Consider the following 17,126-nt stretch of genomic DNA (forward strand, 5'->3'; position numbering starts at 1 on the left):
CCGCTCCACACCGATTGGTGTGAACGGCCTTCTATGGGGCTAGCAGGAGAGCGCGCGGATTGGCTGGCGGGGGGAGGAAGAGAGGGAGCAGGGCACAATAAGTAAATTTAAAAAAAGCAACATTTATTAAAAAAATAATAAAAAAAAAATTAGAAAAAAAAAAACAAAAAAACTGTAGAGCAAACAGACCCCACCAACAGAGAGCTCTGTTGATGGGGAGAAAAGGAGAGGGGGGGGATCACTTGTGTGCTGAGTTGTATGGCCCTGCAGCTTGGCCTTAAAGCTGCAGTGGCCATTTTAGTAAAAAATAGCCTGGTCACTAGGGGGGTTTAACACCACAGTCCTCAAGTGGTTAAAGTATACCTAAGGGGAAAAAAGGGCTACTTATTTAGATGAGCATGGGGAAGTCCAAAAGCTCTAATACTCCCATAGGCACATACCCACTGGTGCAGGATCAGGTCAGCCAAGCCACATCAAACATCAGGAAAAAAGGGGATCCGCAAAACCAAAGTGGGGTAGATAAAAGCTGGTATTCTTTATTTAGGACAATCCCCACATGAAGATATAGACAACCACAGGATCAAACTAACGGGTATCGGGCTCAGATTACGCCCTTAGTCATAGTTTCCTGACTTTTTATGACTAAGGGTGTATTCTGAGCCCGATACGTGTCAGTTTGATCCTGTGGTTGTCTATGTCTTCATGTGGGGATTGAAAGAATACTGGCTTTTATCCATCCCACTCTGGTTTGCGGCTCCTCCTTCTTCCTAGCTTAGATGATGGAAAGGCCCTCCTGACACCTCCAGGCTCTTTACAGTGTTCAGCCTCCTTGCACTTGACCCAAAGTTTGCTTTGGTTTGGCAACCACTCTACCACTCTACCACTGAGCACATGGACTTGAACAATAGCCACCACTTCCTGCTAACTGTATGAAAATTTGAGTTTAGTCGAAAGTCATTTTTTCTAAGGAGTGATTTTTTTCAAGGAGAAGAACGGACAATGCACAGAGGTATGTGTATAAACATAAATGTACCTCTGTGCTTACGTTAGGTAGCTTTGCCTCGGGTCAGGTACAATATACTTTTAAAGGACAACTGAAGTGAGAGTTATATGGAGGCTGCCATATTTATTTCCTTTTAAACAATACCAGTTGCCCGCAAGCACTGCTGGTCTATTTGGCTTCAGTAGTGTCCTGAATAACACCAGAAACAAGCATGCAGATAATTTTGTCAGATCTGATAATAATGTCAGAAACACCTGATTTGCTGCATCCTTGTTCAGGGTCTGTGGCTAAAAGTATTAGAGGCAGAGGATCAGCAGGATAATTGTGCAACTGGTATTGTTTAACCACTTGCCGACCGCCCACAGCCCATGGGCGGCGGCAAAGTGGATGCCTTAAGGACCGCAATACGCCTTAGGGCGTTGCGTCCTTTTCCTATGCCGGGGGAGCGATCGCGTCATTGATGACGCGCGCTTCCCCCGGCAACTGGCTCCGCCCACCCGCCGTAACATCCCGCCGGCCATACGGAAGCGCCGGTGGGATGTTAACCCCGCGATCGCCGCTACAAAGTGTATAATACACTTTGTAATGTATACAAAGTGTATTATACAGGCTGCCTCCTGCCCTGGTGGTCCCAGTGTCCGAGGGACCACCAGGGCAGGCTGCAGCCACCCTAGTCTGCACCCAAACACACTGATCTGCCCCCCCCCCCCCGCCCACTGATCGCCAACAGCACCCCTCAGACCCCCCCCTGCCCACCCCCCAGACCCCTGTTTGCACCCAATCACCCCCCTAATAACCCATCAATCACTCCCTGTCACTATCTGTCAACGCTATTTTTTTTTTATCCCCCCCCCTGCCCCCTGCCCCCTCCTGATCACCCCCCCACCCCTCAGATTCTCCCCAGGACCCCCCCAGACCCCCCCCCCTGTGTACTGTATGCATCTATCCCCCCTGATAACCTGTCAATCACCTGTCAATCACCCATCAATCACCCCCTGTCACTGCCACCCAACAATCAGCCCCTAACCTGCCCCTTGCGGGCAATCTGATCACCCACCCACACCAATAGATCGCCCGCAGATCCGATATCAGATCACCTCCCAAATCCATTGTTTACATCTATTCTCTCCTCTAAACACCCACTAATTACCCATCAATCACCCCCTATCACCACCTGTCACTTTTACCTATCAGATCAGACCCTAATCTGCCCCTTGCGGGCACCCAATCACCCGCCAACACGCTCAGATTGCCCTCTGACCCCCCCTTATCAATTCGCCAGTGCATTAATTACCTCTGTTCTTCCCTGTAATAACCCACTGATCACCTGTCAATCACCTATCACCCATCAATCACCCCCTGTCACCCCCTGTCACTGCCACCCATCAATCAGCCCCTAACCTGCCCCTTGCGGGCAATCTGATCCCTCACCCACACCAATAGATCGCCCGCAGATCCGACATCAGATCACCTCCCAAATCCATTGTTTACATCTATTCTCTCCTCTAAACACACACTAATCACCCATCAATCACCCCCTATCACCACCTGTCACTGTTACCTATCAGATCAGACCCTAATCTGCCCCTTGCGGGCACCCAATCACCCGCCCACACGCTCAGATTGCCCTCAGACCCCCCCCCTTATCAATTCGCCAGTGCATTAATTACATCTGTTCTTCCCTGTAATAACCCACTGATCACCTGTCAATCACCTGCCAATCACCTATCACCCATCAAATCACCCCCTGTCACTGCCACCCATCAATCAGCCCCTAACCTGCCCCTTGCGGGCAATCTGATCACCCACCCACACCAATAGATCGCCCGCAGATCCGACATCAGATCACCTCCCAAATCCATTGTTTACATCTATTCTCTCCTCTAAACACACACTAATCACCCATCAATCACTACCTATCACCACCTGTCACTGTTACCTATCAGATCAGACCCTAATCTGCCCCTTGCGGGCACCCAATCACCCGCCAACACGCTCAGATTGCCCTCTGACCCCCCCTTATCATTTCACCAGTGCATTAATTACATCTGTTCTCCCCTGAAATAACCCACTGATCACCTGTCAATCACCTGCCAATCACCTATCACCCATCAATCACCCCCTGTCATTGCCACCCATCAATCAGCCCCTGTCATTGCCACCCATCAATCACCCCCTGTCACTGCCACCCATCAATCAGTCCCTAACCTGCCCCTTGCGGGCAATCTGATCACCCACCCACACCATCCGATCGCCTGCAGACCCGCAGTCAGATCACCTCCCAAGTGCATTGCATCTGTTCTCTCCTCTAAACACCCACTAATTACCCATCAATCACCCCCTGTCACTGCTACCCATCAGATTAGACCCCCATCTGCCCCTAGGGCACCCAATCACCCGCCCACACCCTCAGACCCCAGCCCTGATCACCTCGCCATTGCATTACTTGCATCTATTCCCCCCACTAATCACACCTTGAGACACCCATCAATCACCTCCTGTCACTACCTGTCACCCCCTAGCACACCTACCCATCAGATCAGGCCCTAATTTGCCCCGTGTGGGCTCCTGATCACTCGGCCAAACCCTCAGATCCCCCTCAGACCCCCTTCCGATCACCTCCCCAGTGCATTGAGTGCATCTATTTTCCCCTCTAATCACCCCCTGAGACACCCATCAATCACCTCCTGTCACCCCCCTAGCACTCCTATCCATCAGATCAGGCCCAATACAACCTGTCATCTAAAAGGCCACCCTGCTTATGACCGGTTCCACAAAATTCGGCCCCTCATAGACCACCTGTCATCAAAATTTGCAGATGCTTATACCCCTGAACAGTCATTTTGAGACATTTGGTTTCCAGACTCCTCACGGTTTTGGGCCCGTAAAATGCCAGGGCGGTATAGGAACCCCACAAGTGACCCCATTTTAGAAAAAAGACACCCCAAGGTATTCTGTTAGGTGTATGACGAGTTCATAGAATATTTTATTTTTTGTCAAAAGTTAGCGGAAATTGATTTTTATTGGTTTTTTTTTCACAAAGTGTCATTTTTCACTAACTTGTGACTAAAAGTAAAATCTTCTATGACCTCGCCATACACCTAATGGAATACCTTGGGGTGTCTTCTTTCTAAAATGGGGTCACTTGTGGGGTTCCTATACTGCCCTGGCATTTTAGGGGCCCTAAACCGTGAGGAGTAGTCTAGAAAACAAATGCCTCAAAATGACCTGTGAATAGGACGTTGGGCCCCTTAGCGCACCTAGGCTGCAAAAAAAAGTGTCACACGTGGTATCGCCGTACTCAGGAGAAGTAGTATAATGTGTTTTGGGGTGTATTTTTACACATACCCATGCTGGGTGGGAGAAATCTCTCTGTAAATGGACAATTGTGTGTAAAAAAAAATCAAACAATTGTCATGTACAGAGATATTTCTACCACCCAGCATGGGTATGTGTAAAAATACACCCCAAAACACATTATACTTCTTCTCCTGAGTACGGCGGTACCACATGTGTGGCACTTTTTTACACCCTAAGTGCGCTAAGGGGCCCAAAGTCCAATGAGTACCTTTAGGATTTCACAGGTCATTTTGCGACATTTGGTTTCAAGACTACTCCTCACGGTTCAGGGCCCCTAAAATGCCAGGGCAGTATAGGAACCCCACAAATGACCCCATTCTAGAAAGGAGACAACCAAAGGTATTCCATTAGGTGTATGGCGAGGTCATAGAAGATTTTATTTTTTGTCACAAGTTAGCGGAATATGACACTTTGTGAAGAAAAACAATTCAAATCAATTTCCGCTAACTTGTGGCAAAAAATAAAATCTTCTATGAACTCACCATACTCCTAACGGAATACCTTTGGGTGTCTTCTTTGTAAAATGGGGTCATTAGTGGGGTTCCTATACTGCCCTGGCATTTTAGGGGCCCTAAACCGTGAGGAGTAGTCTTGAAACAAAAATGACCTGTGAAATCCTAAAGGTACTCATTGGACTTTGGGCCCTTTAGCGCAGTTAGGGTGCAAAAAAGTGCCACACATGTGGTATTGCCGTACTCGGGAGAAGTAGTATAATGTGTTTTGGGGTGTATTTTTACACATACCCATGCTGGGTGGGAGAAATACTTCTGTAAATGACAATCTTTTGATTTTTTTACACACAATTGTCCATTTACAGAGTTATTTCTCCCACCCAGCATGGGTATGTGTAAAAATACACCCCAAAACACATTGTACTACTTCTCCAGAGTACGGCGATACCACATGTGTGGCACTTTTTTGCACCCTAACTGCGCTAAAGGGCCCAAAGTCCAATGAGTACCTTTAGGATTTCACAGGTCATTTTGCGGAATTTGATTTCCAGACTACTCCTCATGGTTTAGGGCCCCTAAAATGCCAGGGCAGTATAGGAACCCCACAAATGACCCCATTTTAGAAAGAAGACACCCAAAGGTATTCCGTTAGGAGTATGGTGAGTTCATAGAAGTTTTTATTTTTTTGTCACAAGTTAGCGGAAATTGATTTTAATTGTTTTTTTTTCACAAAGTGTCATGTTCCGCTTGTGACAAAAAATAAAATCTTCTATGAACTCACCATACTCCTAACGGAATACCTTGGGGTGTCTTCTTTCTAAAATGGGGTCATTTGTGGGGTTCCTATACTGCCCTGGCATTTTAGGGGCCCTAAACCATGAGGAGTAGTCTTGAAACCAAATGTCGCAAAATGACCTGTGAAATCCTAAAGGTACTCATTGGACTTTGGGCCCTTTAGCGCAGTTAGGGTGCAAAAAAGTGCCACACATGTGGTATCGCCGTACTCAGGAGAAGTAGTATAATGTGTTTTGTGGTGTATTTTTACACATACCCATGCTGGGTGGGAGAAATAACTCTGTAAATGGACAATTGTGTGTAAAAAAAATGAAAACATTGTCATTCACAGAGATATTTCTCCCACCCAGCATGGGTATGTGTAAAAATACACCCCAAAACACATTATAGTACTTCTACTGAGTATGGCAATACCACATGTGTGGCACTTTTTTGCAGCCTAACTGCGCTAAGGGGTCCAAAGTCCAATGAGCACCTTTAGGCTTTACAGGGGTGCTTACAATTTAGCACCCCCCAAAATGCCAGGACAGTGAACACACCCCACAAATGACCCCATTTTGGAAAGTAGACACTTCAAGGTATTCAGAGAGGGGCATGGTGAGTCCGTGGCAGATTTCATTTTTTTTTTGTCGCAAGTTAGCAGAAATGGAAACTTTTTTTTTTTTTTTTGTCACAAAGTGTCATTTTCCGCTTACTTGTGACAAAAAAATAATATCTTCTATGAACTCACTATGCCTCTCAGTGAATACTTTGGGATGTCTTCTTTCCAAAATGGGGTCATTTGGGGAGTATTTATACTATCCTGGAATTCTAGCCCCTCATGAAACATGACAGGGGGTCAGAAAAGTCATAGATGCTTGAAAATGGGAAAATTCACCTTTTGCACCATAGTTTGTAAACGCTATAACTTTTACCCAAACCAATAAATATACACTGAATGGGTTTTTTTTTATCAAAAACATGTTTGTCCACATTTTTCGCGCTGCATGTATACAGAAATTTTACTTTATTTGAAAAATGTCAGCACAGAAAGTTAAAATAATCATTTTTTTGCCAAAATTCATGTCTTTTTTGCTGAATATAATAAAAAGTAAAAATCGCAGGAGCAATCAAATAGCACCAAAAGAAAGCTTTATTAGTGACAAGAAAAGGAGCCAAAATTCATTTAGGTGGTAGGTTGTATGAGCGAGCAATAAACCGTGAAAGCTGCAGTGGTCTGAATGGAAAAAAAGTGCCTGGTTGTGGTCCTCAAGTGGTTAAAAGGAAATCAATATGGCAGCCTCCATATCCCTTTCGCTTCAGTTGTCTTTTAAAGGTCCCATTATTTCTGCCCATGCCATTTTCATTTTGATTTAATGTTCTGTTGAATTGTAGATGCTGAATCAAAGATTGATTTTTGTGTAGGTGCCAACTAGATTACATTTCGGTTTTAATTACTCTTTTTTTTACCGTGGAGGAGTACAAACAAATGTTTCCATGTCTGTTTACAACCTCCAGACTGTGGTCTTTCCATCTTCTATCATTCACCATTCCTGCACATTCTCTCTTGCAGAACTTACTGCTTTAGGTTGGGTAACAGACCGTAATCTCCTGGATCCCGATGACTGGAGAGCTAACTGGGATTTCAGTAAAGCACTTTGAGAAGAGCAGTGATGTTACCAATACAGACCTCACGTTTCTGTGCCATTGCAGCTCCGAGAAATACTAATTATATGGGATTTGGAAGAGCTAAATAACTGTCATCGCAACAGAGGTGGCATCATTGCAAAGAGACTGGATATTACTATATGTAACTGTATCATTGTACACAAGGCCAGTGATTAGGCCAACTGGGAACATGGAGAGAGCTGTGTGGTGCTTTTACTGGAATGTCTGGGGGAATGAGGAGAAGTTTAGTGGTGGGGTTCTGAAGCGCATGGGATCCAGAATTCGAGATATTTTTTGACAAATCTGAACTTTAGATGTGACAGAAAATAGTGGGGGAAGGAAGTAGGGTGAGATGCCTAGGTGTGGTGGAGAAGCTGAGGGGATGGATTATGTAGATGGTGGAGGAGCACCAGGGAGTCTTCTGGTGGAGCAGTATTTAGGATAAATTGTGCAGGTCTGGGGTATGTAAATGTTGTGGAGACATAAGAGAGATGAGTTATGTATGGACAAGGATTGTAAATGTGTTAGAGGAACACCACCAGGGATGGGTTGTTTAGATGTGGTGCAGGAACACTACAAAATGAAATGATAGTGGAGCATTCCCAAGGATGAGTTGAATAGATGTGGTGGAGTTCTGCACATATTAGAAATGCAGGTACTAAGCTGAGATGAGATGGAGGAGTAGCAGCAATAACCTTTAGTAGTGCAGTGGAGGAATACCAGGGATGAGTCGTGCAAAGGTAAAGTGAAGTTCTCTGAATATGGTGAAGACCAATCTGAGTTATGTAGCTGTGTTGGAAGAGTTACGGGGAAGAGTCTTGTAGTTGTGGTGGATGGCTGCTAGTTAGATGCCTCGGAGGAAACAGAGCACGGGAATTAAGTTGAGTTCTACAGACATGGTGATGGAAAGAGGCTTAGGGACCGAGGTTTGTAATGTGCTGCAACTCAAATTAGGCCTTGGCCTCCTTAAAGCTCTGTCATCATTGCATATTCTTCTTACATTTGTATGGGTGTTCTCTCAGTTATTTGTTTTTATCCAACATCCAGCAGTATTCTCCCCAGAAATTTTTTCCAGCTGGGTGGCATGAAAAAGTAGCCGGGTGGGGCAATATGAGATAATGCAGGGCCAGCACTTCTCTGCACAACTCTGCTTACAGCAGAGGAGGAAGTGAGCCAATGACAGCCAGGTGCTCACCAAAACTAGCTGGGTGGAGCACCCGGCTAAAAGAGCCTGGGGAGAACACTGATCCCAAAAGCCTACTGGTAAATTGTCTTCCCATCAAACTTGGTCCTAGACTGTAGTGGGAACATGGTATTGTGGGGATCAGTTACTGATAATACTGGTACAGTTTGCATGTAAAATGTGAATAATATTGCATCAACTCAGAACTATTTGTATCTCATTGATCATCTCTACTTGACATATACTGTACACACCACTGTAAGTTCCTCATATAGCCAGACAGGAAGATCTGCAGGTCACAAATGCTACTGGCGCCTTCCACCTAGAGAGTATATCCACAAAGTCCCTACCTTGTTCAATAACTAGAAACTTTTCTCCATGCTGTGTTGCTTTCTTTACACAGTCAGCTGCACATATCACTTCCAATAAACACAAGTCACATTTAATATGTTGGCTACCAGGACACTGTTGTCAAATGCTCACTGCTTGCTTCTCTGTTTATTACTATATGGGGCTTGCCAAATATAAACACTACCCCAGTGTTGTATTCCAAGTGCCAATTATTCTTCATATCTGGCAGATTTCCTTTTCAGCCTTGACATGGCATTCCCGTTATCAAAACAAACACGCCGTCTGCATGTAAACAGAGACACAATAATAAAAACATTCCAATATAATAAACATTGTGCTGAATTGTCATTGAATACATGAGACTATTGGTGGAATCTACATCTAGAAGACGGTTGTCCAATGTTGGCGGAAGATTGACCATCCGATTTGATAACAAAAGAGGATGTAACGTTACCACTTCCACTTTGCAATCACCTATAAAAGTATTGTCGCTGTCCTCCCATGGAATTGTATGCACTCCCGGGTATCGGTTCCTTAGTTAGCAATGAAGCTCCTGGTAGTGTGTGAAGCGCAGTACAGACTATTTTCTTTAAGCTGGCCTACTTGCTGCAAAACTAAGGAGACTGGAGAGGATAGTGTGTTAAAGTGAAACTCCGACCAAGAATTGAACTTTATCCCAATCTGTAGCTGATGCCCCCTTTTACATGAGCAATCTATTCCATTTCACAAACAGAGCATCAGGGGGCTCTGTATGACTGATATTGTGGTGAAACCCCTCCCACAAGAAACCCCTCCCACAAGAAAAGTACATACTCCTGGCAGTTTCCTGTCTGTGAACCTTGCTGTATTGTGGGAAATAGCTGTTTACAGCTGTTTCCAACTGCCAAAAACCATGCAGCAGCTACGTCACCTGCCAATAGTAAAATGTTCACTGGAGTTCCTCTTTAACCTCCTGAGCGGTATGGACGAGCTCAGCTCGTCCATCACCGCCGGAGGCTGCCGCTCAGGCCCTGCTGGGCCGATTTTTATCAAATAAAGTGCAGCACACGCAGCCGGCACTTTGCCAGCCGCGTGTGCTGCCTGATCGCCGCCGCTCTGCGGCGATTCGCCGCGAGCAGCGGCGAAAGAGGGCCCCCCTAGCCGCCTGAGCCCTGCGCAGCCGGAACAAAAAGTTCCGGCCAGCGCTAAGGGCTGGATCGGAGGCGGCTGACGTCAGGACGTCGGCTGACGTCCATGACGTCACTCCGCTCGTCGCCATGGCGACGATCTAAGCAAAACAAGGAAGGCCGCTCATTGCGGCCTTCCTTGTTTATTATGGGCGCCGGAGGCGATCGGAAGAACGCCTCCGGAGCGCCCTCTAGTGGGCTTTCATGCAGCCAACTTTCAGTTGGCTGCATGAAATAGTTTTTTTTTAATTAAAAAAAAACCCTCCCGCAGCCTCCCTGGCGATCTCAATAGAACGCCGAGGAGGTTAAAGAGAACCTGTACTGAGTAAAATTATTTAAAATAAACACATGAGGTAACTTCAAATGAACATTACATAGTTACCTTGCCATCAGTTCCTCTCAGAAGCTCACCATTTTCTTCTTACAGTGATCCCTTCCAGTTCTGACAACATTTTGTCAGAACTGAAATATATCAGTTGATGTCAGTTATATATCAGTTGCTGTCAGTTACAGCTGAGAGGAGAACTGATGTGTCCATGTTTCCCTATGGCTCAAGTGGGCGATGTTACAGTTTAACAGTGTGCTGACCAGGAAGCTGTTATGGGGTAATAGCCATTTTCAAAATGGAGGACGGAGAATTCCATTGATCACAGTGGAAAAACAGGACACAGGAGAGGAAAAATAGATTGAGGAGTAGACTACACAGGAGGTAAGTATGACTAGTGTATGTTTATTTTGACTTTTAATGTTCAGTTCAGGTTTTCTTTAAGTCCCACCCACGGAGGTATCGGAGCCACTGGCATTACAGATGCAAATAGGAAAAAATTCTAGAAGGGGGCTAAGACAGAAACAAACTACCTAAACTACAAGGCCAAATGACCAAAAACCAAAATCATGTTAAAAGAGTGTAAATTCAATTATTCACATGCACAATGTCAGCAAAATTATTGGCAAAAATACAAAAGGAAGACTGACTCTTGGGTGCATGTGAAACATTCTAAGTTTTTAATCTTGAATGACTACAAAAAGATTTTGACATATTGAGAAAGTCACGTGGACGAAACCGGTTGGGGAGGAGCTATGTTGGCGAGACGGCGGTATTGCGTGGAGTGAACGGCTGTCATTTGTCCACTGCCGTCTAAACCTGCGCTTACCTGTATGCCTATAATAGACATACATGGTAAATACGTGAGTGTATTTTACATATTTTAAGTGGAAAATAAATGGTAACTGTATTACGCTATGTGGGGCATTTTTATATGTTTTATGATGCAAATGAGAACTTGAAGAGGTGGAATGCATTACTGACGAGAGGGACAGAGATTTGTTTGAACACGCGCATATGATCATTTCTTATGATCAGAGGAGCTGGTGAGTGCGTTCACTATCGGTGTGGTGGTGGATACTGAAGGTTATATCTGTGTTTGTGGAGTGACATCTGTGCTGATCAATATAGACTATTTTGTATACTGGTGAAAATTGAAATTGGAGCATCAATTCAGATCGGCAGCAACTGTGATTGTATTGTGGATTGTGTGGGATTGCGCACAGAACTTCTTTATTGATATAGTAAACTGTGTCCCCAGGTCCCAGCAAATGCGTCTGTATAAATATACAATATATGGCCAATTCTGATATAATAAACCACTTTTCCTGGTCCCTTGGAGTTTACTATAGCAAGATTATACTGTAGTGTATTGCAGTCCCAGTCAATAACCCTGGACAGGGTCAGACGCCTGGCTATAGCAGGTCTTTCACTGGAGAGAGCACCCGATAAGATTTCCTTTTTTGCCTATACCGTAGATGCCTAATAATAACCTGAATGACTTGAGTAAGGAACCTGTTGGTGTTGCAGTATGCTCACTATCTTAGTGTTGCAGTATGCTCACTATCTTAGTATTGCAGTATGCTCACTATCTTAGCATACTACACCAGCTTGGGCTCCATTGTCTTTTCTCCCACCTGACTTCCTCATCTCCACTACTGGAGATAAACATTTCTGTGTCTACAAATAGAAGCCGTTATGCTGAGGAGGCTGGGGCAGGTCATGGGGTTTTCTTTGTTGCTGATGCTGGAAGGCCAGAGATCAGGTGAGGAGTCTGGATAAAGTTCACTGAGATAAGTCATATATAACTGGCAGACTTATCATCTTCTGCCAATTACATAAAGGTGTCTTCTAAAGTTCAGCGGAATCGAATGTAACTTCATGCCAGTATGTGTAATACCTGAATGTATGGCCACCTTAAAGAAGAACTGTCGCGAAAATCTTAACATTTAAAACACATGCAAATAAGAAGTACATATCTCCCAGAGTAAAATGAGCCACAAATTACTTTTCTCCTATGTTGCTGTCATTTACAGTAAGTAGTAGAAATCTGTCATTACCGACAGATTTTGGACTAGCCCATCTTCACATAGGGGCGTTCTCAGGGTTTTCTTTTTAAAAGCACTTCGTGAATGGCAGTTGCTCTGTCCAACTGCCAAAATAGTGTGCAGCGAGCAGGGAGGCTGGCCAGCATCTTTGTATAAATCTTTTTCAGGGAATGTCTTTATATAGAATTTAGGCCATTTTAAGAATCCCCTATGTAGAGATGGACTAGCCCAAAACCTGTCGCTTCTGTCAGATTTCTACTACCTACTGTAAGTGACAGCAACATAGGAGAAAAGTAATTTCTGACTCATTTTACTCTGGGAGAAATGTACTTCTTATTTGTATGTGTTTTAAATTTTAAGATTTTCGCGACAGTTCCTCTTCAAGTGCTGCACAGGGCACTCCCTGAGAAACACACATCAAAGAAGACAGGAGAACAGGATACAAGCTACACGAGGTACAAACCATGGAAAAGGATAACAGCTGCACGGGGCACACAGATGTATAAGTGTCCTTCAAGCTTGTTTCTTTTCCCCCCAGCACCAGCACCATAGCTGTAGCACATGTTGCTCTGATATACCTGAATGACGCATCTACACGGCACTCATTCTCCGCAGTGTTATCTGCACTGTGTCACTAATGCTAGGTAGACACAATGCAATTTTCTGACAGATTACTATCAGATCGATTATTTCCAACATTTTCCGTTTACGTCTATGAAAAATCGTTCAAAAAAAACAATCGGAAATCAGATCGGACTTGTTGGAAATAATTATTTTTTGACAGTAAATCTGTCAGAAAATTGCATTGTGTGTACCATTGCATTACAGCATACGATCCTGGTATACCTGAGGCACCTGCCCCAGGAATGAGCAGTGCCGAAATGTGGGTGTGTGATGATGGCTTCTGGGCAGGGCCAAATGTACCTGAACCTAGCAGCAGTATAATTCAAAGACAGTGGGCGTGCCCACCAACACATTAATGATGGCCCCTCCTCTTAAAGGACAACTGAAACAGGTATATGGAGGTTGCCATATTTATTTCCTTTTAAGCAATACCAGTTGCCTGACAGTCCTGCTAATCCTCTGCCTCTAATACTTTTAGCTATAGACTCTGAACAAGCATGCAGCAGATCAGGTGTTTCTGACATTACTGTCACATCTGACAAGATTATGCTTGTTTCTGGTTTAATTCAGACACTTCTGCAGCCAAATAGATCAGCGGGGTAGCCAGGCAACTGGTAAAGGAAACCCCGAGAGGAGTACACATTAAACGTTTTATACATACCTGGGGCTTCCTCCAGCCTCATGCGCAGGCATCGCTCCCACACGCTGTCCTCAGTCTTCTCCCTCTTCGGTATCTGGGTCCCGTAACTTTGGCCAGTCGCCGCCAGTTTTATGCATGCACCGTGTGCTCCCTCCGTCTCTCTGGCAGAGAATGGCACTGCGCCTGCGCCGGTGAGAGACTGGCGAAGTTACGGGACCCGGTGCAGAAGAGGGAGAAGACTGAGGACAGCGTGTGGGAGCGATCCGTGCAGCTTGGGCTGGAGGAAGCCCCAGGTATGTATAAAACTTTTAAAGGAGAACTGTAGTGAGAGATGTATGGAGGCTGCCATATTGATTTCCTTTTAAGTAATACCAGTTGCCTGGCAGCCCTGGTCTGTTTGGCTACAGAAGTGTCTGAATCACACCAGGAACAAGCATGCAGCTAATCTTGTCAGATCTGAAAAAAATGTCAGAAACACATGATCTGCTGCATGCTGGTTCAGGGTCTATGGCTAAAAGCAGGGCTGCCCAATAGGTCGATCGCGATCTACCGGTAGATCGCGACCGCCTTCTCGGTAGATCGCGGCCTTTTGGCCGCGTCTCATTAAATTTTGCGGCCAGCAGCATGTTTAGCTGCCGGCCAATAACAATGCAGGGGAGAAGACGCGGCGAGCAGAGAGGGAGGAGAGAGGCGGCGCGGCCGCTACGTCATGGCTGGGGGCGGCGCCGGGCAGCCTGCAACGTGCGTGCTTGTAACATGCCCGGCGCCGCCCCCAGCCATGGCGTAGCGGCTGCGCCGCCTCTCTCCTCCCTCTCTCCTCGCCGCGTCTTGCCGTCTTCTCCCCGACATTCTTATTGGCCAGCGGCCTGCCTGCCGGAGGTTCCAGGAGTCCAGAGGACCCTGGCTAACCTACGCTGCAGGTACATATACCTGGCTAAGCTACACTGAGGGCCCCTATACCTGGCTAAGCTACACTGGGGGCCCCTATACCTGGCTAAGCTACACTGGGGGCCCCTATACCTGGCTAACCTACACTGGGGGCCCATATGCCAGGCTAACCTACACTGGGGGCCCCTATACCTGGCTAACCTACACTGGGGGCCCATATGCCTGGCTAACCTACACTGGGGGCCCATATGCCTGGCTAACCTACACTGGGGGCCCATATGCCTGGCTAACCTACACTGGGGGCCCATATGCCTGGCTAACCTACACTAGGGGGCCATATGCCTGGCTAACCTACACTGAGGGCCCATATGCCTGGCTAACCTACACTGAGGGCCTATATACCTGGCTAACCTACACTGAGGGCCCATATACCTGGCTAACCTACACTGAGGACCCATATACCTGGCTAACCTACACTGAGGGCCCATATACCTGGCTAACCTACACTGAGGGCCCATATACCTGGCTAACCTACACTGAGGGCCCATATACCTGGCTAACCTACACTGAGGGCCCATATACCTGGCTAACCTACACTGAGGGCCCATATACCTGGCTAACCTACACTGAGGGCCCATATACCTGGCTAACCTATACTGAGGGCCCATATACCTGGCTAACCTACGCCGGGGGGGGGGGGGGGGGTGTGCTTAGCATTTGGGACGTTGGTAGATCTCCTGGCCTCTGCAAATTTGAAAGTAGCTCGCGAGCCGAAAAAGTGTGGGCACCCCTGGCTAAAAGTATTAGGCAGAGGATCAGCAGGATAGCCAGGCAACTAGTATTGCTTACAAGGAACTAAATATGGCAGCCTCCATATACCCCTCACTACAGTTCCCCTTTAAGTGTACTTGTCTCTAGTACACTTTAAAGGATACCCGAAGTGACGTGTGACATGATGAGATCCTTTTTTTCTTTCTCTGCCTGAAAGAGTTAAATATCAGGTATGTAAGTGGCTGACTCAGTCCTGACTCAGACAGGAAGTGACTACAGTGTGACCCTCACTGATAAGAAAATCCAATTATAAAACACTTTCCTAGCAGAAAATGGCTTCTGAGAGCAGGAAAGAGATAAAATGGGTCAATAGTTCATAGATTTTAGCTGTGGCATACTTCAATGAATGAGTCATTGAGCAAAAACAATAAAACAGTATGAAACATAAAAAGTAGATTTAATCATAAAACTAAACTGTGGAATATATTAAAAAGTCATTTTTAGGAGAAGGAAGATAGATACAATTGTTTGTTTCATTAGTTTATTTTAGCTTCGGGTGTCCTTTAAGGCCTGAGTTACTGTACAACAGCTTTATGAGCTGTAAAAAGCTTATTAAACACTGCCCCCCCTCCAGAGGCGGAGAAAGCTCCCAGCAACGGGAGCAAGACGGATTAGCGCACTGCGCATGCGTCGGCTAGCTGAACTTACGGGATCCGTTACTGAGGATCCAGCAGGCGAAGGATGGCAGCGTGGGAGCGATCAGGCCGGAGGAGGCTAGAGGATGCCCCATGTGTGTATACATTTTCTGTATCCCCCTCATCTCTGGTACACTTTAAATTTGCCCTGTGTATTTGCCCAGGCTTGTGAGCTCCTCATATGATGGTTATCAGCCCCATTAAGTGACTGCCAATTTTTTGTGTGTGTTTTGCTTGGTGTGTGCAGAGGCACAGGGTCCCCCCCAAAGACCCATTAACCCCCCCCCCCCCCCTGACACCTCTTATTACCTATACTGGGGGGGCTACTTGTTTATTTCCAGGCAATTGGCTACTTAATTAGTTTATCGGGAGGTATCATGTAACTACTTAACTATTTGTCTGGATGCTACTGACTAGTTCATATTTTTTAATTGGGGGGTATGTGACTACTTGATTCTTTGAACTGGATGTATGGAGTTATTTGATCTTATCTGGAAGCATGACTACTTAATTCTTTTATCTGGAAATGTGTGAATATTTATTTAATTTTAAGTTACTTCAATTTCAGACTACTTCATTCTAATATTTAGGGGACTATGGTTACTATGCTCCCAGGGACATATTCAATTCCGCTATTTGGGTGACCCAGTTGCTTCATTCCGGTGTCTAGGGACTTCTGCAATATCCTGTGCAAAAAAAACACAGATGACGAATACATGCGAGAAAATGAGCTGTTATTATGGGGCAAAGGTGTCTTATTGGGGATGCGCAATTTCAGTGTTTGCCATTGGCACTAGATTACCAGATATGCTTCTGAATACAGTGATTGAAGATGGGCCCCTCTGGTAAAGGGGCCCCAGTGCAATTGCATTTTCTGCATCCCCTATTGCTATGCTACTGCCTAGAACTGCCTTACAGAATGATCAGCAGCAATTGTACTGGACAACTGTAATAAGCATTACATCTCGTCTGCCTTTTACAATAAACTCTTTTGAAAGCAAGTCGAGGGAACCAGCAGCTGCGCCCCCTTGCCCCCCCCCCCCCCCCCCCCCCATCCTTCTTCCATCTGTGTCATTTCAATGGTCTGAACCAGTCAGAAAGTGTGCAGAGAAGTCAGAATGCCCGCCCCTCACCACTTCTCTGTGCTGTGATTGGCTGAATCTTCTCAGCCGAGGACA

General features: G+C 45.8%; 1 protein-coding gene across 3 annotated transcripts in view; it reads left to right on the plus strand.

Moving 5' to 3' along the window:
• Nucleotides 1-9,121, plus strand: part of RUSF1 (RUS family member 1) — a 55,881-nt gene extending 46,760 nt beyond the window's left edge. For all 3 annotated transcript variants that reach the window (XM_068244133.1, XM_068244134.1, XM_068244135.1), the window contains exon 15: nt 7,163-9,121. In XM_068244133.1, coding sequence (XP_068100234.1) covers nt 7,163-7,251 — 89 coding nt within the window. In that variant the 3' untranslated portion in view covers nt 7,252-9,121. The remainder of the gene's footprint in view (nt 1-7,162) is intronic.
• Nucleotides 9,122-17,126: the final 8,005 nt, after the last annotated feature.

Source organism: Hyperolius riggenbachi, chromosome 7, assembly GCF_040937935.1.
Source record: "Hyperolius riggenbachi isolate aHypRig1 chromosome 7, aHypRig1.pri, whole genome shotgun sequence".
NCBI classification, from domain to species: domain Eukaryota; kingdom Metazoa; phylum Chordata; class Amphibia; order Anura; family Hyperoliidae; genus Hyperolius; species Hyperolius riggenbachi.